This window comes from Aythya ferina (assembly GCF_964211825.1).
Source record: "Aythya ferina genome assembly, chromosome: 7".
Taxonomy (NCBI): domain Eukaryota; kingdom Metazoa; phylum Chordata; class Aves; order Anseriformes; family Anatidae; genus Aythya; species Aythya ferina.
The window spans coordinates 16,293,737-16,318,135 of record NC_140302.1 but is presented as its reverse complement, the minus strand read 5'-3'; the positions used below and the strand labels follow the sequence as shown (position 1 = coordinate 16,318,135).

The window sequence follows — 24,399 nt, the reverse complement described above, 5'->3', positions numbered from 1 at the left end:
ACCCACAATAGGGAGAAAAATATCCTGTTCTTTTTCTGTCTACAGGAGAAAATGCAATCACTAATTTTTGTACTTGAGTTACTGTTCATACCTCGGGTCAGAGGGACAGGCATTATCTAATGGGCTGTACATAACTCCTTACAATATGGCACTGGCCAATTTTCTCTTTGCTCCCTTGAGAGTGGATTTGACTCCTTTTCTGACAAATTCTATGGAAGTCAAACATCTGGATGGATGAAAAAAGGAAATGAATAGGGCGGGGAGGCAGTTACTGGGTATTTGGTCATGCTGGGACACATAAATGAGATCAGGACAAAGGGAAGTTTTGGATTATAAAGGCTCTGACAAACCTTTTCAGTAAGAATGCTAAAAAAAGAGGTGACCGGCAGCTCTGAGCCGCCCGGCGGTGCTGTGCCCACACATTTCATCTGAACAGTGGAGCCCCATCAGCCTCTGCCACATTTGGAGCGACTCCCAGTTTGCTCTACACTGCAGGGCTCCCACCAAGGATGACGGCACCAACGCCAGGCAAAGCACCTGCTGCTCTTTTTGGCACCTCTGCAACAGAAGGACAAAGCCCCATGTCCAGGCAAGGCACACACCTGCCCTGCTGAGCCCAGGAGAACAACTGCCTTGCTTGTTTCACACTCAGACCAGACACCGATAGCAGGCAAGGTCAAACTGCGTTTCCAGCAGCTGATTTTCTGCACAAAATGGGAACTGTGTGGCTGGCCGGGGGCCAGACGATCACAGGGCCCTTTTAGTGAGGACATGGACCTTTCAGTGCACAACGAGCCCCCCGCACCGCCCCCCTGCACAGACATGCTATGTAGGGTGATGAGCACAAGCCGAGCGTGCATGGCATGAGAATGGCGGACGCACGAATCGCAGGCAGCTTACGGGAGGTGCTCACCATCAAATGCACACTGGAGCTCGACTTCCTTTTCTGGACACACCATTGAGAGAGGGAAAGAGAAGGGAAGAGAGGAGATGAGAAGAAAAGCACAGAAACTATTCACACATTAGTGTGCCAGCAAGGGCCCCCCTGCCAATAACGCTCCCCTAGGGCAGGTTTACGCAGCAGCAACAGAAATGCACAGACACGAGAAGGTGCGGACAGGTCCCTGCTACACAGCAGGGGACAGGGCAGGGCTGCAGGCCCCCATCCACTCAAACGTCGAGGTCAGAGCATAGGTGCCCCACACACTGATAGGAGAGGAGGAGAAGAGGGAGGAATATATAAATAGATATGCACAGGACAGAGGATGCAAGGGGGCGTCTCTATGTGCTTTCCCCCTTCAGACAACGGTGCAATTCCCCCAGGCCCACTGAAGAGGTAAGCAGCACACCCCCACGCATGCACACTTGGAGGAAGCACGGGTGGTTTTTTTTGCAACTAGACTCGGAGGGTGGGGAGGAAGGCACAGCAGGAGAGGCGTCCCCAAGGGCTAAAGAAAAAGAGAGGGAACTGGTGTGCGTAGCACAGGAAGCAGAAAGCCTCCCTCGCACAGAAATGAGGGCTGAGTGAAGAGGCAAGATTCACCCATGCTCAGACACGGAGGAAAGGCAAGGAAGGCAAAAAGGCACTCCACAGCCAGAACACCCTGCGCTCTCAGATACTGGGAGAAGAACAAAAAGGGAGCAATGCTTAAGCACTACCCATCTTTCCAGGAGTTTATTCTTGCTCAAAGACATCTTCAGTCACCTTCAAGGACACCTTCGCACCAAACTCCACTCTCCAGTGAGCCAGGCTCTGCACGCACGCCTCTGTTCTGTCACTGCACTCTCAGCGCCTCACCCTGTCCATGCTGCACTCAGCAGGTTTTCAGCACGACAATGGTACTTCTACACACACACACCCCCCTCCGCCCAACATTGCTGCATACTTTTACCACCTGCTCTTCTCCTTTGGTGCTATCTAGGCTCTGAAGCCCACTAATCTGTTCACCAATGTTTCTTTTCGTAAAGGCAAAACGGGGCTTGCCATTTTCTGTTTTACAGCCTTCTAATTCTTTTCATCTTATTTGAAGACAGTATAGCTTTTCCACATGCTTTGCCTTAGGTTAGGGTAAAATGAGATGAATCACCAGTGCATGAATACGAAGCTCAGACCACCAACAACTCAGAGGAATCCTTGACTGGGAATAGAGGAAATCCACATCAGCTGAGGAACTGCTCCAACACTTGAGTTATTTTTAATGTATCCTTTAAGTGGTAGCAGAAGGAGACTACACAGATACTGTAGGGAAACTCCTCTCTAAGGAAGACAGAATCATTTGAAGTTTTGATGAGTTATCAAAAAACAAAAAGAGGAGTAGAAAATGTTGAGAGAACCGAAAGTTCAAGAGAACAAGGAGAGTCAACCAATCCATACAGGAAAAAAATTTACCCTCCTATTTTTCTCCTTAGAAACTGCAGGCCCAATTAACACTGACAATAACGTTACAAGTGGAAAGAGAACCCTCTGCAGACCAGAATTTAATTAGAGTACAACCTAAATTTAAAACACTGTTGGTGTATTAACATGACATGAGAGACTGGAAACCTCGGAAAGCACATCATTACTGGCTAGCATCATAACAGGGAAAAAACAACTAGCTAGGCAATGCGAAAAGGATGGGAACACAGTAAGTGTTAGAGCATCAAAACTTAAGTCAAAATATACACATGGAAATTACTAACAGCAAGCCAGTCTCTCAATCCCCTGGTGTGTGGAAGTCAGGTGGTCACTTCAGAAAGAGGAGCAGATTCTCTGCAACTAAGCTTACAGAAGAATCTTGCTTTAGGTAATAATCAGAAGTCACCAGATGACAGAACACGCCCCGAAGAATCACTGTATCCTCAGCATAGCTGCAGTACTAGAAAGAGCAAGTGTAAACTACTCTGAGCACCTACAGAAAATGCAATATGTACTAGAAGAGGCTATAGGAAGTAGAGTGATTCCAGTCAACATCCCAGCGACAGTTCTAGGCACCTCACAGGGATACCTTTTTATAAAAGCCTTTTGCATTTCAGTTGTCTGCATGCAGTTTCTCAGTTTGAAAGAGAGTGTAAGCAAGTTAAAATCCCATACTTGCTGCAACTATCATTCCTATCTACACAGAGCAAAGTCACTTCAGGACTTTGCTTTAGTCCTTTTGTGTGATGCTGAGCAAATCATTTCACGTTTCTGAATCCTCCTTTTCTTTTGCCCTTTGTCAGCTTGTCTATTTAAATTGTAAGCTAAGAGGCAGGGATTTTCTGCTTAGGCACTGCCACAGTGCTAAGCACACTGGACCCTTGATCTCAGCTGCAGTTTCCATGCATTACAACAATACAGGGAAAAGCCTGAATGCATCAAAGGTGGGTAGAATACGTTACTGGATGTCAGCACTTACACAGATCTGAAGGGCTCCCTGAGCATCTTGCATAAAACAACTCAGCAAAAACTGTGGCATTCAGGTCCTCTTGGGTTCTCCTCATTTCACTTCAGCATAACCACCTTTAAACAGCATAGCTTAAAGATCACGAGATGTCCACAGACAGAAATCGAAGCATTAACTTGTGTTGATCACTGCATGGATGTTACTTGACCCCTTACAGATTTCAGCACAGGTAATTTTCTGAGGATTCCCTGTTGGTTCACCTTGCTACTGTGCCTTCTGTCTAAAGCATGCTTTCTCAAGTTGCTTTCTGGGCAGCAATGCCAGCTTACAGAGCATTCCAGCCTTCCCCACGTGCTTTTTATTGGGCAAATGGTAGGCAGGCTGGTACCCACCAGGCATAAGATGTATGTTTACAGCAATACTCTTTATGAGCAGCAGAACAAATGGTATTTGGTGCCTCTTTGAAGTTAAACGAGATGATGGGAAGGTTTTACAACATTACAGCATTAACCTTCTCACACCAAAATTGGGATTTTTACTCTTTCAGCTGTGTTCTCCTTTCAGCTGTGCTAGTCAGCTTTTACTGGACAAGAGAACTGTGTGCATGCAGCAGAGAGACAAGGTAAGAAGTCAACAAATTTAGTGGAGCATTGCAAATGAATGCTGTTAAACCTTTTTACATCCCATAGCATTCTACACAAGTTTCTATTTATATCAAGTATTACGCTGGGCCTGAAAAACATGATTAGTATCATTTTGTATCCTCAAACCAAAGTGCTCAGGGAAAAAAAAAAAAAAAAAACACGGAAAGAAGACGAAACTGACAAAGAGCTTAGAGAAGATCTAATTTTAAAATACTTACAATTATATACTTAACTAAAAATAGCACTTTGTGCATTAATGTATTCTGATTACAAAGATGGAACTGACAGGCCCTCCTAGAACTAGAAACAAACTCATCCTCTCACACTAGCAGGAAGGGAAATTCCCCTTTAGAAGAAAAAGGAAAACAACTGTTTGAAGTGCTGCCCAGAGACAAAATCAACAGCAGGACTGTGACACCAACCACAGGGAGCCCAGACCTTGACAAGGTCAGAGAAAGGCCATTCATCAGAAGGAGTCCTTAATCTTCACCCAGTTGTCTGCCCCAGCCCATCCCTTAACCCTTCCCTCACCTCGCAGGGAATGGCAAATCCAGATTACAGAGAGAAAGGGAACAAGGAAGCAAGTAGATTTTATATGAAACTAAGTAAAGTAACTTTTAAAATGGCAGCTGCACAACGTTGCCCATAAATTTAGAATCTTTAAAATACATAATTATATATACCTGGGACCTACAGTGCTGGCCACAAGATAGGTGGCATGTTAGGTGGCTCTGCAATTCGTCACCCAGTATCTTCTAGCCTCACTTTCTGGATTTGAAAGCAGAAAAGCATGTTCCTTGGGTATAAACCCTGGGCCTTCCTCTTGTTGCTACTCCATCAGCTTGGATCCAAATTCTGCCTGAAGAAAGTGAGTGCAGCACTACCAACAAAGGTTTGATGAGCAGGGACAATTTAAGATTCAAGGCAGTTTAAATCATTCATTATTTAAGATAACGGAAAAGTTCTCAAGTACCAAGCTGATGAAATATCTACCAATTAGCAGAATTAGTACTTTAAATAGAAGCGGCAGAGCAAAATGAAAACCAGGAATGCCTCAAATAGACACACAAGGAATTAGCTAGAGGAGAAGGTCATCCATACAGAAATTCATCCAAATAATCCCACTGTGGGCACGCTTACATTGGAATAAAAATGTTTCCTTCCTGCCCTCACCTTCTGATTTTAGCCTCCCCCCCATCCCTTCCCAAAAAAAGTCTGAGGCAAGTAAAATGTATGCATCCCCATCGCTTCAGCATCTTAGGCTTGCTTAAGCAAAGTATTAAAGTCAGTTCCTACAGAAACAAGTAAAACCTGTGTTTGGTTCTTACAGCTAACATCATATTAACACGCTGCTCTTATCAGCGCATGTGGCTGGTGTATCACTTCTCATTTGTGCTAAACCAGCAACAACCTCCTGCACCTTGCATCCTATATACACTAATGCACATGTGCATGAAGTTCTTGGGAATAATAACCAAGAAAGATACACAGCCCTCACTCAAACTCAGCGAACACTATGCAGCATGAATTCCTACTGTATTTGTGAAATAATGTAGGACTCTAGCATAGATATTTCTGAATACCAGCTGAAGATAGGAAAAAATACCTTGAATAGAAAGTAAATTAAGACAAACCGATTGTGCTTTCTTCTCAATAAGCTGAAAGCCATTAATTTTTTACATTAGTATAATCATTGGTTCATGGCACAAATACTCTTTCCATTCCATCTACTGTGTGGATATCTCCAACAACACTCTTCTGGAGCACAGCCAGCCGGGACCAGATAAAATCAATGGAGAAACTGAAACATTTTCTTACAAATCTACACAATGAATTAATTTCTAAGAAGACTTCAAAAAAAAGAAAAGCAGATGTCTCTATATCTAGTGGGAACATGAGAAACAGCCTAGCCACATGGCACGTGGTCAGTAGTACACTACAGCTGAAAATAGAGCATGCAGTGCTTGTTCTAAGTCTGCATCCTATGTAAAATAATTTATGTAGGAAGTGGGAGGGAAAAGGATACCACAAAGCTGAGAGTGTATCTGCTGCTCAAGTCATGCTAGGTTCTGCATTATTGCAAAAGGCAGCAACAAAAAAAAAGATGCTTCACTACAAACAATGCAAGATCAGATGATCTTAGCTGAACCCATCACTAGCACAAGTTTTTTCTCACCCTAGCTAGTTCTGACAAAATCAATGTGGTTAAGATAACGTTTCCTGCAAGAGAAACAATGCTTGAAAAGCAGGCTGGTCACAACAGCGAGGCCACCAACCAGAGACTGGCACAGGGACTGCTTCACAGCAGTCAAGCGTGGCAGTGCCACTCAGATGAGCAAATGGAGTGGTAAAAGGCTGTATTTCCATGGTATGGCTACTGGGAAACACCACCTTACAAGGAGGCAGCAAGGCAGAGGAAGGAGATACACTTGTAGTTGCAGAAGTCCTTCAATAGAAGTGCACAATGTAGTTACTACACAGAGGCCACTACGTGCTGTCCTATCCAACCTGAGCACTGCAGCAAAGGGACCTGTACTTCTAAAAGGTCTCCATTTTTAAGCAACAGGGTTACTCAAAACACCAGCTTTAGAAGGAAATATATAGTTTCTTTCTGAGTTAGAAGGCTCGCTGAAACAAGGACTCAAAAGCCCCACCTGAAGATAGATGCCATTTGGGGAAAAGGCAAAGCCCAAGATGAGCATGTGTGGTGCCAGGCGATGCCCTTCCCGGACACCACTCAGGTTCATACCTCAGAGCAGGACTGCTCTAACACATAGGAGGAAATTTCTTGCATACACTTGACTGCAGGTCTCCACTGCCATGCAGAAGTAGAATGGAAGTAGAAGTGGTTCTCAGAGGACAACCCATTTCACTGTGTACTGAAAATGCTGTGCTCTCTAATCCAGCATCCAATTCATCAGAACTATTCCTTTATGTATAAGGAACAACGCACACCGTGAAGAGTTGAAGAATACTTCAAGTCAGCTGGAAAAGCAAATCCAGTTTTATTCCCTTCACAGAGGAAGATGCTGTGTTCTACCCAAATCTCACAACACACTCTTCTTATGAACTGGAAGCCTCTTCCAATCATACAGGTCTCCTTGCGACTACATGACCAGGAAGCTGTGCCTCAACACCAGTGTGAATATTCTCTGTTTCTGGAAGATCTTTACCCAAGTAACGTCCCCTGAGAGCATATTAGAAATCAAGAATTCTAAGAAAGACTTATTTCTAATTAGGTGACAAAAAATATGTAGATGTGTTATCTGCTGCTCTTCCAGTTGCTTCTCACCTGTCACATTGGGATTTTGAAGCACTTATCTGTTGGTTCTTGGTTTACAAGATTTGGGATCACCCATTTTTACTCCACTGGGATTTTACTGTAATGTTTTCCAAACTGACAGATGTGACAGCTCAAACATACTCACTACATTATCGTGTGTGTTTGATACGTGTCTGTACAGAAGATGCAGGCATATGCAAAAAGGCACACTAACTCACCCTTGCAGACACATTTCAAAATATGAGTATGCTAGGGCAAAATTCACATAGCTTTTTGGGCAAAAAATCCCAATGACTTGGACAATGTTAGGGTAGAACTTAGCAGAACTGCAGGAATGCAGGTTTTACCAGGACAGTCCCCAAAATAAACACCAGTCTTCTGAAACCATCTCTTTTTTTTTCCAGTAGCCTCGTTATAATTGTGAGTCCTTTGGAAATAGTTTCATTACAAAGGAAACAGGCTGAGAGAGGAGAGAACAAGTGTGCTGGTCAACCCCCACAGCTGGGGCAGAAGGAAGACAACACAGAGCAAAACCAGGAGATGACCTATTCCATTTAATAGCTGTAGAGAAAGGTTTTGGCTTCAAATGGAAATGCAAACGGGGAGAACAAACCCACTCTTACCACGTGGAGGACTGTTATTCTTTCAGGTAGGGGAAGATGGTACTCAAGTCCCTGTCTAGTCCAGTAACAGATGGTAAAAATCCGCAGCCTACAATAACACAGCCTTGGGAATAGCCTGTCTGATCTCCAGGAACAAGAGGATGACCACGTGCACTGAGAGTGAAATTTAAGTGGGGAAAAAATAATTCCCCTCAGAAGGGAACGTGAGAGTGCCTGGACCTCAGGGATGTTAGCTGAACTCTAACACAAGGCTCTGGTTCCATTCTGTCCAAACAGGAACATCTGAAAGCTCTTCCTTCCTCACCCCAACGTTTGGTATCTGTCAAAGGGGAGAGACAAGGATTTCCATCGGATCAGCTGGGTATCATCAGCCACTGACAACTGCTCTTGGCAATGTTGATACCCAGAAGCATTCTGCACTGAAAAGAACAAGACTAGTCAGGCACGTGTCACACTTGAGCAAGTCCTTGATCTTCCTAATCCATAGCATCAACCAGCTCTCCATACTTCAGAGAAAGGGGGAAAAGAAAATTTTTACCTAGCTGGTTGTGTTACATATATGGTAGATGTGAGGAACATTAAGATCCCACCTGGGGCTCCATAACCATACACTGATCAGAACAATTCAAGCCACAAGACAGGGCTGTGCTTTTACCCTATAAAGGGATGGGCACCAGAGAAGTGGCTGCCTTCTGTTCAGGTGGTGGGAGGGAAAGTGAAATGGGAAAGCAAGAACTTACCTTCACTCCATCTGATTTCTTGTTCAGAAGGCTTTTGGCAGCTGTGGAGAGAAGCAAAAGTGGGTCAGATTTTGTTTTCAAGACTCCTCTCTCCTCACTTTCCACAAAACTGCACGAGACTTCAGGAGCTAATTTAATTAGCATTCTGCTAATCCCTCTCTAACAGATAGAGTGCTGGAAGACCACACAAGTCAACCATGAAATTTATCCTGGTAGCAGAGGAACACCCATCCCATCTATTGCCCACCTAATTAGGCAAAAATGCTCCCACTATCAGAATCTCAGAAAGACCAACTCTGAAATGAGTCTTCAGAGCTCATCTGTTTCTACTTGCAAACTGTGACCCATCCAGGAGCATCAGCAGTTATAGGGGGAAAATCAAAAGAAATCTGACAGATCTCTGCAACAGGATAAAGTTTATCCTCAAGTACAGCCATTTACATAACAGACTTACAGGGTCAGGATGCTCTGAACATCCATTTTAGACCCTGGAGACTGAATGCTCCAGTCCATCCCAAATTCAAGAGCTGACAAAACCTACAAGAGCACCACCCTCACAGCATTACAAAATCTTTTCCTCACAAGCCAAGAAACGAAAGGGTAAAGGGCAAACACAACAAGAGAAGATATTCACAGAATTCTTGCGAACCTCAGGGAGAGGAGAATGGAAGTAAAGGGAATCATTTAAATCCATTTCTGATGATGCAGTACGCTCTCAGGCTATAATGATAAACACTTAAATGCAACATAAGATCCATGTGATTCTGGGAAGTTGCAAAACGTAAGTTTACTTATTGAAGTACATCACTTCAGCAGGACCACACTGCAGTAGCTGTGCATCACTCTGAAATCCCTGCCTATTTCTTAGGCAATTTCACAGACAAAGAAAGAAGTGACTAAAGACAACTTAATTTTTCATTAAATGTGACCTCATCTTCTGCTTGGGAAATGTAGCTCCCATTGCTCTCGTACTCATTTACTCAAATGTCTCTGGAAATTTCTCGATAAACTGCTCCTCCATCTTTTCATCCTCGGAATTCACACCAAGAGGTTTGTGTTTACAGCAGTCAGGTATAAATAGGTGTATAAATTTCTGGTCCTGAATGCATATTTACCTAAGTAACACAACACAGCAGAAGCTGCGAATATATTACCTGCACAATTTTAAATATACTTGGATTAAAGGAAAGAGACCAAGCTTCTATCTGAGCATAAATATGTATGTACACACACTAGCAAAAACTTGGCCTTACAAACACTTCTGGTATAACAAGATAATGAAATATTTCAGTGCCACTTCATTAATTGTATTATTTCCTTCTTATTGCTCTTTAGGCAGCTCAGAAACATCTCTGCACAGTTTACACCAGCCAGGCACAAGCATATTGAGCCCTTCTTTCCTTAGCTAGAAAACACGGCTCCCTGCATCTGCCTCCAGCCTTTCTCAACCTCATCTAACTAGTTAAAAACCCAAAACTTCACATCGGAAAGTCAGTAAGGATCTACAGATACATGTAATGATTTCTAGTTATTGTCACAAGCTGCCTCACAAAATTATTGTCTTCAGCGAGCATTGACAATTCCCAGAAGAAGAAAAAAAAGACAAACCTCAGCATCAGTCAGAGGTTTCAGGCATAAGGCTTAATTACCGTGAACATCTGCCTTAGGCTTTGTTTTGAACATGGGGTAGCACATATGACTCATGCTGCAACATTTGAGACAAGTGAATTTCATGCAGCATGAAAGTTTGTGGAACAACTCCTCTCTAAACTAACAGTTGCAATCCAGAGTCCGGAAAATACTGCTAAGGATTTCATGCAGTCCGCTTTAAGTCTTACAGAGAAAAGCCATTTCTCAGCACTTTGTGAAGATGTGTGTTTCTAAAATGAAAACCAAAATTTTCCAACCTTGAACTAGGTTTGGAGCAGGCTCTTACAGAATTTCATCTACATAGATGAATCCAGGCTCCCCCAGAGACTACAGCTATCTGGGATCTCTGAAAACCTTGCCAGTTTTCTCCTGGCAATAAATTTATGTTTACTTCTCAGAAGATGATTTAGGAGTTACTTGCCTATGATCTAATCAATTGATTTATCAACTGTACTTTTGTATTCTGTAAGCAAATGCAGATCAGGTCACATCAATACTTGCTTGGATTGTCTGAACATCAGAAGTCACAAGTGATCACCCAAATCAGCATGTGCATACCCTGACGTGACTCCAAAGATCCTGTAATTGAAGTTCATTCTGCAACGCTCTCACAGCAGAGCAAATACCCACCACTGAGCAGACAGGAGTTACAAACCTTATTAGAACCTCAGCTTCTTGACTTATATTCAAAGTAATGCAACTGTATCTACTTTTAATAAATAGCCTACAGCTGCTAAGAAACAATATTTTAAAAAGAACCACAAACAGCACATATTAATTGTTGAATATATTGTAACTGGGGAAAGGAGCCAGATCACATTCCTTTACCCTTTAGGAGCTGACCCCACAAAAGGAACCTAGCAAGCAACAGATTACTCACAGAACAGAAACTTCATTGTTCTGCAAAGGAAAGATATTTTGATGGAAAAAAAGTAGTGCTACAGACCCTTTAAGCACAAGTTAAAACTACACTGTCAAATGAATGAACTCCTAGGCACACGATGTTTGACAGAGGAGATAGGAGAAGCCCTCTTAAATCCTGTCATTGTTGCTATTTCCTGCAGATAGTACTACCTCACCTAATTAATCGATACCAGGGTCACATGAGCTTTCATTTTGCTCTTGGCTCAAAACATCTGTGAAGTTTTAGAAGATCTCATCCCCAGACAGGAAAAAGCTTCTCTTCATAGATCCAGGTCCCTGCCTACTGGGAATGCAGCTTTTAAGAGGCCCACAAAACAATGTCACTCTATTAGAGAAATCAAAACCCCTCAAGGTCTTTAGGGAAAGAATTAAGTACTGCTTCAGGACTTCTCAAGTGTAGTTGGATGACCTGTCATGATTGGAAGAGTCTGAGCTCTATCCCAAGCTCCCAGTTGGACGTTCTACCTTTTGACTTTGAGTTAGTGCCATTACTCTTCAGTTCATCAGATGTATGTATTTCAACTGCAGCAATTAAGAAACCCAAGCAAAAAAAACAAAACAAAACAAACAAACAAAAAAAACACAATAATAATCAAGGTTATGTTACACACAGTCACGCAAAGAAAACAATATTAAGCTGATCTCTCCACTTCCAAAAGGCATCAAGATATTAAGAATAGCTACTACCTACAAATGCTGTGAATGCTTTGCATCTAAATTCCTGTTTCTTTCTGGACAGTTTTTCAGAGCATCTCTACCTGGGATCAGAGCTTATACTCAAAGCAAAGCTCTCTCATACTGAGAACTCAGCAGGACTCACAACAGAACACCTAGGATTTCCTTTTCTTCTCTTCAGCTGTTAACTGAAGGGGATCCAACAGCTTCAGCCCCTGAGACAAAAGAATGAGCAAGGCAGAGCAAGCCTCTTCCTCCTTAATACTAGCTCAGGGAATAAGTGGCTGCATAGGTCACACACCATTAAGGAGAACCCTTCTCTCAGGCATTTCACGTACTCAAAATCTGGGCCACAGGAGATTTTCTTACCCAAGCACTTCTGCAGCTTCATTAGAAGTGACATTTCTAGACTAAAAATGAACCTAAAACTGCTGTTTAAAAAATAAACTATTTCAGAATCATCAAGTGAAGTAAAAACTAGCTAGCTGTGTGAACAGATCAGATTGATCATACCAGCAGTAAACCCAAAAGAATGTTTTCTAAGGTTCTGCTGAAGCCCTGCAGTTCTGCGTTCCCAGCTGTTCTTTCAAAATCCTTCTCAGAAAACAATGTATAATTTCCACGTCCTGTCATAACGTAATCCTGGGACAAGTGAACGGAGGAAGTGATTCTGTCCTTGCAATTGAAACAATCAGAAATACAGTGAAGGGGAAATGAATGACTGTAGTCACATTTACTTTTTGCAGTCTGTCCTAACATAGAAGTTAGGTAGGTTCAATTTCATATTGGTTCAATTTCAAGCAAGAAGCAAGGAAAAACAACTCTGAAGTTATTAAAGGCTCTTCCTTAATTGTACCTTGTTTTAACATTCTGTAGTTTAATTTGATAACCACCACTGAAATCACCTGAATCCATATAGGAGGTTAAAAACATTGCCTTGATTTCACAAAAGACTGCATGCATAAGTGTGCCCTTCGAATGCTGGAATGATGATTTCACAGAGGTTTTTATTCCACTTAGATATTTATTGTAATGTCACACAATGTAAGGATTGGTTTCCACCATCAGTAAACAGGCAGATGAAATTAATATGCTTCCTTTTCATTCAGCATCACTTATAATGCATAGAGCAGACTCGCACTTGAAAGTAACTGGAGTCAGGTGCAATAAAAATCTGACTCATGGATTCGGTGATCATCCTTTTTAAAAGAGAAAAAAATGGCAGTGAGGGCAAAGAAAGCAGACAACCCCATAAACCAAAAGCACTTGCAAATAAAGGTTTTCCACCCAAATGGAAATGAACACAGATAAGAGTGCACCACAAATGTGCTGAGCCAAGACAATCATCTTCCAAAAAGCACTGATTTGCATGTTGAGATTTGCGTCTTCGGTAAGTGCACTATGTAATGCAGTTGGGTGGAAGCCAGACTGCCAGTTATTAAGCTTGAAAGGATGAAAAACACTTCTGAGACTCCAGGAAGGAAAATTCTAATAGTTGGATGCTTCAGACCTGTTTTTGCCGAGTCAAAGTAATACAATACTCAAATAGCTTCTTCCCCCTCCGCCCCCCCAGCAACATTTCTACTTGTGCTGTCTCCCCACGTCAGGTCTAAAGAAATCATTACTACCGAGTCAGAGCTCCTGACTCCTGGTTTCAGACAGGAAAACTAACAAACACCAGCTAGAATTTTCCCCAAATTACGAAATATCATAACAGCTGACTTTGCTTCTCTCTCGTGCCAGACTACAGCTCCATGTGGTGCTCCTCAGAAATAAAACTCCCTTTTTCACACTGGTCACCAGCCAAGACAATGTGACCACCATTACACCATAACAAGTTTTGGGCATGTTTACTCCTCTCCTACTCAATCTCAGACCGGTTAAAACATGCCACGACTCACACAAAACAAAACCAGGGAAGGGATGGGAACAGTAAAATCTTACCTGAAAAATTCCGAGACACAAGCATCGTTGTGAGGATTGCGCCCTGTGAGGAAGAGAAAGCAGGGATAACAAACAGTGTCACTCACTGCAGGAAGGGGCTAGACTATCTGAGGAGAATGGAGAGAATTAGGTAACAAAGCAGAGGCATCCCAGTGCTGCCCTGGAAAGACCTAGCATACCCAGGTTGTGGCCATTAGACCCGTCATAGGACCTCTCAGAGTCCGGCCTGTCAAGAGGCCCAGAGGCTGGGCAGGATATCTTCTAAGACACATAAAATGGCACCAAGAATGGTGTTTAGAAACACCATTGCTTTCTAGTTTTCAAATAACAAATAGCTGCTCCATACACAATCCAGAGGCTTTCCAGTAGCTACATGTATCTGATAAACTAAGAGGAAGAGAGTAAGTGATCAGAACTCAAAATCCCCCAAATTTAAAAATTGTTCTCCTTCAATTCTCTTGCAGGGACATAGAAAAGGTGATTATACAGCAGAGGAGGCAGGGGAAACTTACAGCCTCAGAGAGAGAAACTACACAGCTCCTCAATACAGTTCTTTCATACCCAGTACTGGAGTACCACAAATGGTACTTCCCTAACGCCGGTGAGTTAATCATAAAAAAACCACTGTTGCTAGGAATGCATTTAGCTCAAATTCAAAGAATTAAAACCAAAAGACACCTGTAAACTAACATCCTTACCTTCAGCTTCCTTCTAGCATTGAACTTTCTCAAGCATTCCACAGTCTCCTGCCTGTGCATCATTGAAGCAACAGTAGATCGTTGCTGGAGGAAAAAAAAAAAAAAAAAAAAACACAGAACAAAATCAGCAGCTTCCCCTAACCAAATCAGCCAGGGGAGTTCTCTCCACCTGCACATAGCCAAAACATGCAAACTGACACGGCTGATGCTTCCACCACTGCAGGGCTGAAAAACACTGCAGCTAGTTCTTAACTTAGAAATATCACAAAAGAGCAAATAGTGTTAAAGCCAGCATGGTTATTACAAGCACAGATGCGTATCAGCACTCCCTGTCTCTCTGACACACGAACGGGTCAAAATACTGATATGGCAAGTCAAACCAACAGCATGTCTATGAGGGACTGAGGTGGAAGCTCTGCAGAAAAAGATACAGATTGTATTAGTAACAACCTTTAAGGGAAAATTCCAAGCAGTAAGTAAATAATAGTGAGTGGCAGCCATCCTGCCAGCTCCCTGAATCCAAGTGCTTGATTAGCAGAGGCCTCAGCATCTTTGCATCAGATTGGCATACAAAGATTTTCAGTGTTTAAGAGGAATAACAACATGGATCTATTGCACCAATGCCAAAACCTTAGCACAACCTCTGGCCAGTGATGCACACCTGTCACCCACAGTAGAGTGGGATCCCATCAGCAGCAAAAAGAGAACTTCCTAGAAGTGTTGTCAGTCATTTAGAGCACATGAGGAAACCAGAGACTGATGGTGCCAGGCATTTAGAGCACATGAAGAAACCAGAGACTAATGCCAAAGGAGCTGTTGCTCTTGCACAGAGCTGCAGGCCTGTATTCCCTTTACAAGGACAGTGGAAGAATGACTAACTTGGCAGATCAGACTGTTCAAACCAACCGTTATCTTTCTCCTGCTTGGAAGAAAACCTGCAGTACCCAAAAGAACTGTAAACAATGCCCAGATCAGCTAGTTCCATGGGAAATCTCTTCCATCCTGACATGGAAGCTAGTCACCTGCTGCAGCATGCACCTTAGTGTGGAGGGAGAAGGTAGCTAAACTGTCCCCTTTAACAACTTCAATGGTCACTGTTCATCCAGCCTCCTTTGGAGTGACATAGGTGCCCAGTTGTTCAACCCTGCCTTAAGAGAGTCAGCACACACACTTCAGAGATGCCAAGAAGCTCAGTGATTCAGATCAAATGTTAAGACTCGCCACCTCCTTTACTTCAGAGGAGCAGTACATCTCTGGTAAGAACATCTCTGTTGTGTATATGGAAGCTGCAGGGCACACAGAAACAGCAGACTTAACAGGCAGTTTGGGTGAGAGACTGGAATGGCTATGAAGTGAATTCAAACTCCCGGTAACTCAAGAGACAGAAAGCCTCTCTTAAACCATTATACATTACATTGCAATCAGGAGTGAGTTATAATACGTAGAGATTTGGTTACAGGCATTGGGACAAAAGTTAAATATAAAGAAACCACTATTAATTAAAAGCATGCACAGCAGGGAAAAAAACTCAGATGCACAAAGCCTCAGCTAGCGTACAGCATCAAGTTTTGACTTCCAAGTAACTCGCCACTTGACAGCTCACACTACACTACTGTTACACAGATGTTCACATAAATTAGGCTAAATTGCTAATTTGTTTTGTGGTGAGAGGAAAAAAATGCCACAATTTCTCAAGAACAAATGAGTTAAGCAACATAGACACATCCTAGAAAGCAGAAGTATGCTATGGTATTACAAGAGCATCTGGTTAGACTTAGGTGGAACTATTTCCTCCTGCAGAGATAAAAGAGTGCCGCTGCTGCCCTTCCCTACGCCTGCTCCCTGCTGCATTCTGGGATTTCCTCGCCAACTTTACAAAACAAGAAAAATACCCCTGCGTGGGGTCTGGCAATGCAAAGTCTATATGGGAAGAACAGCAAAAGAGGTTTTGCTGCTGTCAGGTTTACAGCCAGTTAAGCTGCATCACGGTGGAAATGTTCCAACACTGCAAAGATGCAATGCAATAAGCTGAAGTAGAGATGATGAAAATATTCCTAAAATATTCTGTCTGATGCCAAACTCCATCTGATGTTTTAGGATGATATGTATTGGAACAGAAGATGTGGAGAATAACAGAAACTGTAGATATTCACCAAACTTTTCAAAGGAGACGGCATTTTGTCTCCCTACAGTGGCAATAAAAGCACCACAGCATGACAAAATTGGCTTACTGAAGGTCAGCATCTGAAAATCACAATCTGAAAGATTTAAAATATTCTGGGCTCCTCTGCAGCTAAGTCTTCTTGGCATATCAGTTCAGAGTAAACCACAAATCAATCTGTAATACAGAAAAACACTTACGCAGACCCATGGATGTTTGAGAGCCTGGTCAGCTGTGATGCGCTTTGCTGGGTTTATCGTCAGCATCTGGTTGATCAAATTCTTCGCTTCAGGAGTCACAGTGTCCCACTCAGGTGATGGGAACTAAAAGAGTAAGAAGGAAGAGATGATGAACTAAAAATATCTTCTCCTATAAGCAAAAGAAATTCTCCCTCCTACACAGCTGAAATCCAGCTTTTGCCCTTTTAATATCAGGGCTAACATCTTTACAGAAAACTATACATTTTGGGGAAAACCCACATTGAATAAAAATTATACATAATCCAGCAAATGAATGGTACTGGACAGCAGGACACACCTGTACCATTCACCAGAGACAGGCAGGAAAATTAACAGCTGAAAAAGCCTTTTAGGAACCACTCAACACCTTTGAACTTCTTTCATACTCAGCAGTCAAGGTAAATTCATAAATCTTTTAAACAGAGTTCTGACATAAACACAAGTACTACCTTTTACACCCGACCTTGCTTTTCCTCCACCATGCTCAGAAGCTATAACAGCATATGCAAAATCACAAACACTACAGCAAAACCTTGTGAAAGCAATAACCACTGACACAGGACTCCCATCAGGTATGCATTCCCCTGCCACAAAACACAACATACTGGAACAATACCAGCCACCTAGGTGCAGCAATGCACCAGCAAGTTGTTTGCAAGCGTCTACTACACCAGAAAACATTACTTGGGGAGCAAGAGAGATGCAAGGGGGGAGGAGAGCACAGAAGCATGGAAACAAAGAAAAGAATCTCAAGTATTTCAGCTGCTGATCATCCACGAGGGGTTAACTGCTCTCTCCTGTAATTCCAGTAATGATGAGATACTTATGCCATCCTCCAGATGCTGGTATGTGGTACAGATGACAGCATGCCAATACTAAATGCAGCGTGTCTCGCTGCTGTGAACCATCTGCACTATCACAGGTCAACTTAAGTCCACAAAGATGAATCTGCTGTTGGGTTAACAGTCCCGTCTTTACAAGGGGCGAAGACTGATCTGTCTTGAGAGTGCTTCCTTATAGTACTACAACACTGAGACAAAGTTTATCCCATCTCTTTTCTCCTGCACTTTGTACTTTGCTCCATTGGGTCACAAAAACACAGCCATCATGTTCAGTCATCTCACTCCTGCGTCCTCAGACAGCAGCAAAGCATCATGCAATTTGTTCTGCAAACACTGAAGGAGGCTACTGAGAAATGACAATACTGAGCTTTCAGCCACAACGCTTCCCCCCAACACACGCTAACTTGGAAATGCCTTGCAAAAATCCCTATCCTACAGCACAAGGCCCAATACATGATTGTCACTTCCTCTGCGGGTAAGAGACAACACAAGAGTCCAGTGCTGGGGTAAGGACACCAGGGTCACGAGCATCAGTAAAACTTCAGCTGGTTTCTGACATGCAAACAGGGGAAGAACCTACTGTAATTAGCTCATTATAGATAAGAATCCAAAAGCAACAGGTAGATGAAGTATTGGAGGCACTGGGATCCAGCACTTCACTCCTCATGACTTACACAAAAAGCTGGCTATTTAACCCCTGAAGTGCTTTGAAAACCCCCATCAATATCATTAGTGCAAGAACACTTCAAACACGAACAAGCAACACAGAAAGAACACAGGAACGAGAGGGGCAGGAAGGCAAGAGAAGACCACAAGTCTATTTAAGGCTATCAAATACAAAGACACCACTTTTCTTTCACTCAGGAAGCCACTGAGCCAGGACACGGGGTCAGGCAGACCTTTGTTCTCACCAGTACAGCCATTCTCACGGTCTCAGGCAAAGAAGCTGGGAAGTAGCCCAGGTCCAGCAGAACCTCAACCCCTTCCCCCCACAAGCCCCAAGGCAGCCCACAAAATGAACTCCCCAGCTTCCACTGAACACACATCTACAGGCTGTGAGCTAAGATTTCCAGGAATTCCTTTTTCCCTCCCAAGCCTCTCTTCACTCAGAAGAACTCATGGCAGACTTTCAAGCTGCTCTACCTAGACCATACCCCGCATAACCTTTGCTCCCTAGCACCCATCTCCTTGCTACTCCCCTCATTCAGTCACCTCAGTTCTGCCATTCTCTGAGAGCTGTTTCAGGAAGTTTTTTCAGGAAGCGCTTGGTTTTTGACCAGAGCCTCCAACCCCCCACACCGACCCCACCACAGCCACTCCTCCCAAAGGCTCCCACCATGCAAAGCCGCCTCACTGGGCTCCACACTCTGCACTGCTAGAATAAGTTCTTCAGAACAGTTCCCAACAATTTTAATCAGGCTTTGATGAAGAGCCTTCTTCGTTCTACCTCCCCTCTGCTTCCCTTGAAGTGTTAGCATTGGCTATGCTTTCACTGCTTTGTGCCCACCATCTGCGTTTCCAGCTCTGCATTTCCCTAACCAACGTCTCAGTGCCCACTGTGATGCTGTCCACGGCTCCTCTCAGTAGTCCCCAACGGGACTGTATCCCAGGCTGTGAAGACAAGGTGTGTGAACACGCCAAACATCATTTTGCACAGCAGCTCGGGGCCTGCTGCTGGACGCCAAGACAAGGCCATGTTTTGGATGGCTTCTACACCCATGCAGGTACTCAGCAAGGAAGTGCCCTTACGTCATAGGCTCCGGCTTTGATCTGCTGATAGAGTTTGTGCTGATCTTCATCCCAAAAGGGAGGGTACCCCACTAGTAATATGTACAGAATCACTCCTGGGAGGGAGAGACACAGATACACTATGGTTAGGCTAATATGCCAAGTACTCCTTCAGCCCATCTACTTTCCCTCTTGACAGTCCCCAAGGCAATCACTGCTCTGTAGCATCTTTTGCCATCATATTTAGTTTTCTAAGGTACTAAAAGACAGTACAAAGCTCTCCTCTGCTGAACCTCATCTCAGCACTACATGTTCAGCTCTTAACCCCAGCTGCCAGGAGCTAGAACAAGGTACATCGTGTACTTCTACCCTCCTCCCCCGCCACCACGGCCGGTGAGCCTCAGCTCCCAGCTGCTCTCAGGATAAATGAAGGCACATCCCCTGGGGTCGCTGTGCAGCAAGGGACTTTTTAGGAAGGAATCAGTTTTTAGACACTTGCTGTGCATGGTCTTGGGACAAATGTCATTGACAAAACTAACACTCGCAGCCTGCAGAGAACCATTTATTCCATGTCAGGCAACACTGATATCACATATCTCTGAACTTATCTGTCTCAGATACATTTACAGCTCTTTTCAGTATTTCATTTTCTACACAGTTAGTGTAATAGGAAATTGCTGCAGTGGCCTAAACAACTGACTCTGCAAAGCACAGAAAGTGCTATCTCTTGCGTCTCACACAGCTGATGGATGGCCTAAGGAAAGAATTAGGAGCCAGAAATCAAATGAGTGCAGGCTCCAGTATTAACTCCACCTACACAAGGTGCTTATTCTCAAGCATCTTCACCTCTCCACCCAACAAGCAGCAGCACTGCACGCCCTCCCAGCAATATACTGTAAGGAGTTGCTCCTCTACATGAAAAGGTGTCAATTAAGAATAAAATGTTTTGACAGAATCTTACCACATGCCCATATATCCACCGGTTTTCCATACGGATCTTTTCTTAAGACTTCAGGGGAGAGGTAGCCTGGAGTGCCAGCAAACCCTGCCAGGGAAGGGATGACATGAAGTACAATCCTCAAGCTTGAGAGGTATCTTCCCGTATCACAAAATCAACTAATGGTAACCAAAAAATTTCAAAACCCACCATCCCTGCCCCATATTTCCTAAAGCTACATCTAGGTAGACCAACAGAAAGGGACAAAAAAGGGGAAAAAAAGTAAAGAAAAATAGATGAGGCTGAGTGTCTATGTATTGCAAGAAGAATGGAAAACAAGGAGGGACCATGTCAGCCAGCTGGGCACAACCCTGTATGCTACACGTCTCTCTTGCTTCCTATCATTGTTACATTTACTGGATTGGAGTGTGAAAGTGCTAAAACACTGATGGAACACACCCTGTTCCCAAACGGTGTGGGCAGACGGAGAGCAGCCACCATCTCGTCAGAATCTCTGCAGCACTGCAGAGTCTCAGAGCTAACATTAAGCCTGAGGTGGTCTCGTTTCTAATTATGTTTTACCTAAACATGGATACAGTCAGATCCAAACGTGCCTGAGAAAGTCAGTTCAAGTGCATTTCTGTAAAATGACCAAACAAAATTCCAGATCTCTATGCTTCTAAGTAGCAGGAAAGTTTGGATCAGGGTCTAAACTTAGCAACTGCATTCATCTCTGACACTAATATCTACTGAACACCGACAAGAAAAATGGAGGAATACACAGACCATTTTTTTCTGTCTTTATCATATTCTTTCCTGTATTGCACCTAAGTTCATGCCCAAGGACCTAGGGGCTGGGATGCTGGGAAAAGTAGCAATGCCAAATACATGCAAGCGTGTTGGAAGAGCTGAGAGAAAACACTCAGTGAGGGGGTGATTCAACCAGTCTCCAGGAAGGGGGTGAGCAGAAGTGGGAAACCTCAAACGTTCTTACCAAACCAGGCCTGCTGCTCTCCCTGCACTTCTATAGCCAGTCCGAAGTCAGCCAGTTTGACAGCAGCACCTTTACATTTACTTGCCAGTAGCAAATTCTCAGGCTGGGAAGAAGAAGGAAAAAAAAAAAAAAAAACGGGTAAGAATGAAAGACTGATATCCTCAAAGCCTCCCACCTCTGTATTCACATCATTAAAATCAATCTGCTGATAGGAGGCACATACTAAAGCTGTTCAGATGAAGACAAAACAACAGTAACAAATGGCCTTGACCTAGAGTTGCAGAAAACACCCAAGTCTAACAAAAATCCTTTATAGGAGCCAGAGTCTCTCCCAGCCCAGCCCATACATTACATGCTGACACCAGAGGGCACTGACAGTACAGTTCCTGCAACACAGGACCCAAAATTTGTTGTTGTCATCCTTGCAGAAAGTAATTTGAGGGGAGGAGGGAGGGGGGAGAATGGGATGCAGCAGATACAATCTACAGTGATGTTTCTCCCCATGAACATTACACAGTCCCCAAGGCACTGGAAAAGTAAATATGATGCTAATAAGGCCTGCCAAATACAGAGCTGTAATGTAGGAAGGCATCATCTAGCTAGGCGGTAGCTTTCATCCCTTACAGGAAAAAAACTCAGCCTCAAATTGGCAAAAGGAAAACAGCAGAATATTCTTGTAAGCTGTTTTTTTCATGCTACAAGTCCTTATTTACAGCAGTGTTGAGTACGCTATCTTGCCACTGCCACCTATTATACAGGCCGCCTGACACTTCTCTCATATGCCAGGAATGGGAGACAGACGTGGGTCCCCCACCATGGAGCCAACTTGAATCATAACCGTGGAGTACCAGTGCAAGACTTGAGCAGAAGCCTCACCACATAGCCAAAAATTGCACTGCGACAGTCAGCAGCTTGCCCCGAAGCACCAGAGCAGCTCGTTACCACAGAGCCTTTGCAACCCCAGAGCTTTTAAGATGGTGGCTCTCACAGCTCAACAGGAAACCCAACTTGGAGACAAAGAAGGACAAATGGGACTTCTGATCCTATTCCCTTCTGATCACTTGTGCAATTCCTATCAACCTGAGCTTTTAACCTGGCCAGATGGAAGCCCAGAAATCCAGAAACAGGACTTCATGTCAGTTCCACAAACGCGGTGAAGGTCTTTCTTTGCACAGCCTGCTCACCATTTCATCCCTCGGCAACACTCCCATCCTGTTCTGCCTGACAGGAACAAGAGGCTCTCCTCATTCACCTGCCCTGAAGTACTGGGCACGTGCTCTGCTTCTGCTCTGAAGGCAAGGCCAGCCTTGCCATAAGCAGCATGGAAGGAAGGGGAACTGGGTCTCAACACATTTTGATGCCACTGGCTTTTCACCATACGGAAAGTGGCAAAGATTGGGTTAAGCAAACCATGTTGATGAAAATTTGCCAGCGTAAACAAGTCCCTAAAGCTGAAGGCCAATGAAGTATTCTGGAAATCCCTTCCAACTTCAGATCACACCTGGGCTTGGCCTCAAATACTGCAATTTAGGTCAGGCTTATGCTAGCTAAGCACTATTTGCTTCTAAAATACAGCTACAAACACCTTAGGCTAAGGGTGCTTATCCATGCACATTTGCCAACATATGGATTGTCTCAGGTTTCAAGCACTTTTTGGTAAGGATGTGAATGCATTCCCCAATTTTTTATGGTCCCCACGGGCAGCTCAATATTTGAAGTTCTTTAAGAGCATGACAGCCAAACAGCTTATGAGAGGGAGGTGCAAGAGACAACTTCACATGAAGCAAGCTCTGCAGTTATTACATGCTGATCCCAAAGGCCAAGCTTTTGGCAAAGAACTGGAATATTAAATAAAGAGCATGGGATCATTTATTGCTAAAAGGAATGGCTACTCCTCGGGCCTGGATAGCTTCAGTGAATTGGAGCAAGCAACAGAAAACATGTTAAGTACAGTGGGGAGTGTCCAGCAACTGCTAAGTTTAAACATGTTCACAACTTTCACACAAACAAAACCTGGGAAGCAAAACAGACCGTGTATCAGCGCGGGATGCGGAGGGAAACTTTTACCAGTCCCTAATGAAAACACGACCTGTTTTCACAGAGGCCCTAACTTGGGGCAGCAATGCCTCGTGGAGGTTGCCTTTCCCAAAGCAGGTGTCAGCTATAACTCACGGCAGCCATCCCGCAGATCACTTTCACCTTTCCACAGTGCTCCAAATCAAAAAGCCAACAGTGCTGCACGGGAGTTTGCCAGAACTGCTACAGGTTTACAGCTGTCTGCTAGATCAAAACACTGGGACAGTCACTGAACGGTTTGGGTTGGAAGGGACCCTAAAGATCACCTGCCATGGGCAGCGACACCTTTCCCCAGACCAGGCTGTGGGAGAACGCTGCCACTGAGCTCACAGCACGCTTCCACCTTGTTCTGGGCCAAGTATTTTTATACCTTTCTGTTATGCACAATCCCAAACCAACATAACTAGCAGGTGTCGTCCTGCATTAATTTCACTGGGCCGCTGGTGGTCATCACCATGCCCACTTTGGACAGCGAGGGCCGCAGGGCAGGCAGACTTCCCACACAAAGCCCTCGTTCTGGAGCCTGCCCAGCTCCCAGTACAGCTGGCGCTGTGTGGGAAGGGAGTTTAAGCAACTCCACTGCGGGGGCTCTGGGTCTATAAATGTGTCAGAATGTGGCAAGTGGACGATTCACGCAGGGTTTAACTGGCCAGCAGTTTGGGTTTTAGATTAAATGCTTTTACTGATGAGAGAAGAAAGATATGACATGAAAAATTCTTGTTGTGCATCTCTGTCCTAGCCCAATGGCATGTGGTTGGCAACAGTGCAGAATAAAAATATACATGCTCTGTGCAGACAAACTCATCCTGGCAGATTGAACAGAGAGTGCCCCAGGTCTCTAGAGATCTCTTCAACAGCCGACTAGGAAGTGTCCTT

General features: G+C 43.9%; 1 protein-coding gene across 17 annotated transcripts in view; it reads right to left on the bottom strand.

Moving 5' to 3' along the window:
- CAMK2G (calcium/calmodulin dependent protein kinase II gamma) overlaps nt 1–24,399 on the bottom strand; it is a 107,676-nt gene that overhangs the window by 17,375 nt on the left and 65,902 nt on the right. For 9 of the 17 annotated variants that reach the window (XM_084524880.1, XM_084524870.1, XM_084524871.1 and 6 more), the window contains exons 7-13: nt 21,448–21,550; nt 20,478–20,561; nt 19,538–19,632; nt 16,908–17,030; nt 14,547–14,630; nt 13,849–13,891; nt 8,656–8,696 (exon numbers count right to left, since the gene is read on the bottom strand). In XM_084524880.1, coding sequence (XP_084381006.1) covers nt 8,656–8,696; nt 13,849–13,891; nt 14,547–14,630; nt 16,908–17,030; nt 19,538–19,632; nt 20,478–20,561; nt 21,448–21,550 — 573 coding nt within the window. Of the gene's footprint in view, nt 1–913; nt 947–8,655; nt 8,697–13,848; nt 13,892–14,546; nt 14,631–16,907; nt 17,031–19,537; nt 19,633–20,477; nt 20,562–21,447; nt 21,551–24,399 lie in introns of all 17 variants that reach the window. The other 8 variants (XM_084524869.1, XM_084524878.1, XM_084524885.1 and 5 more) reach the window with 1 other exon arrangement.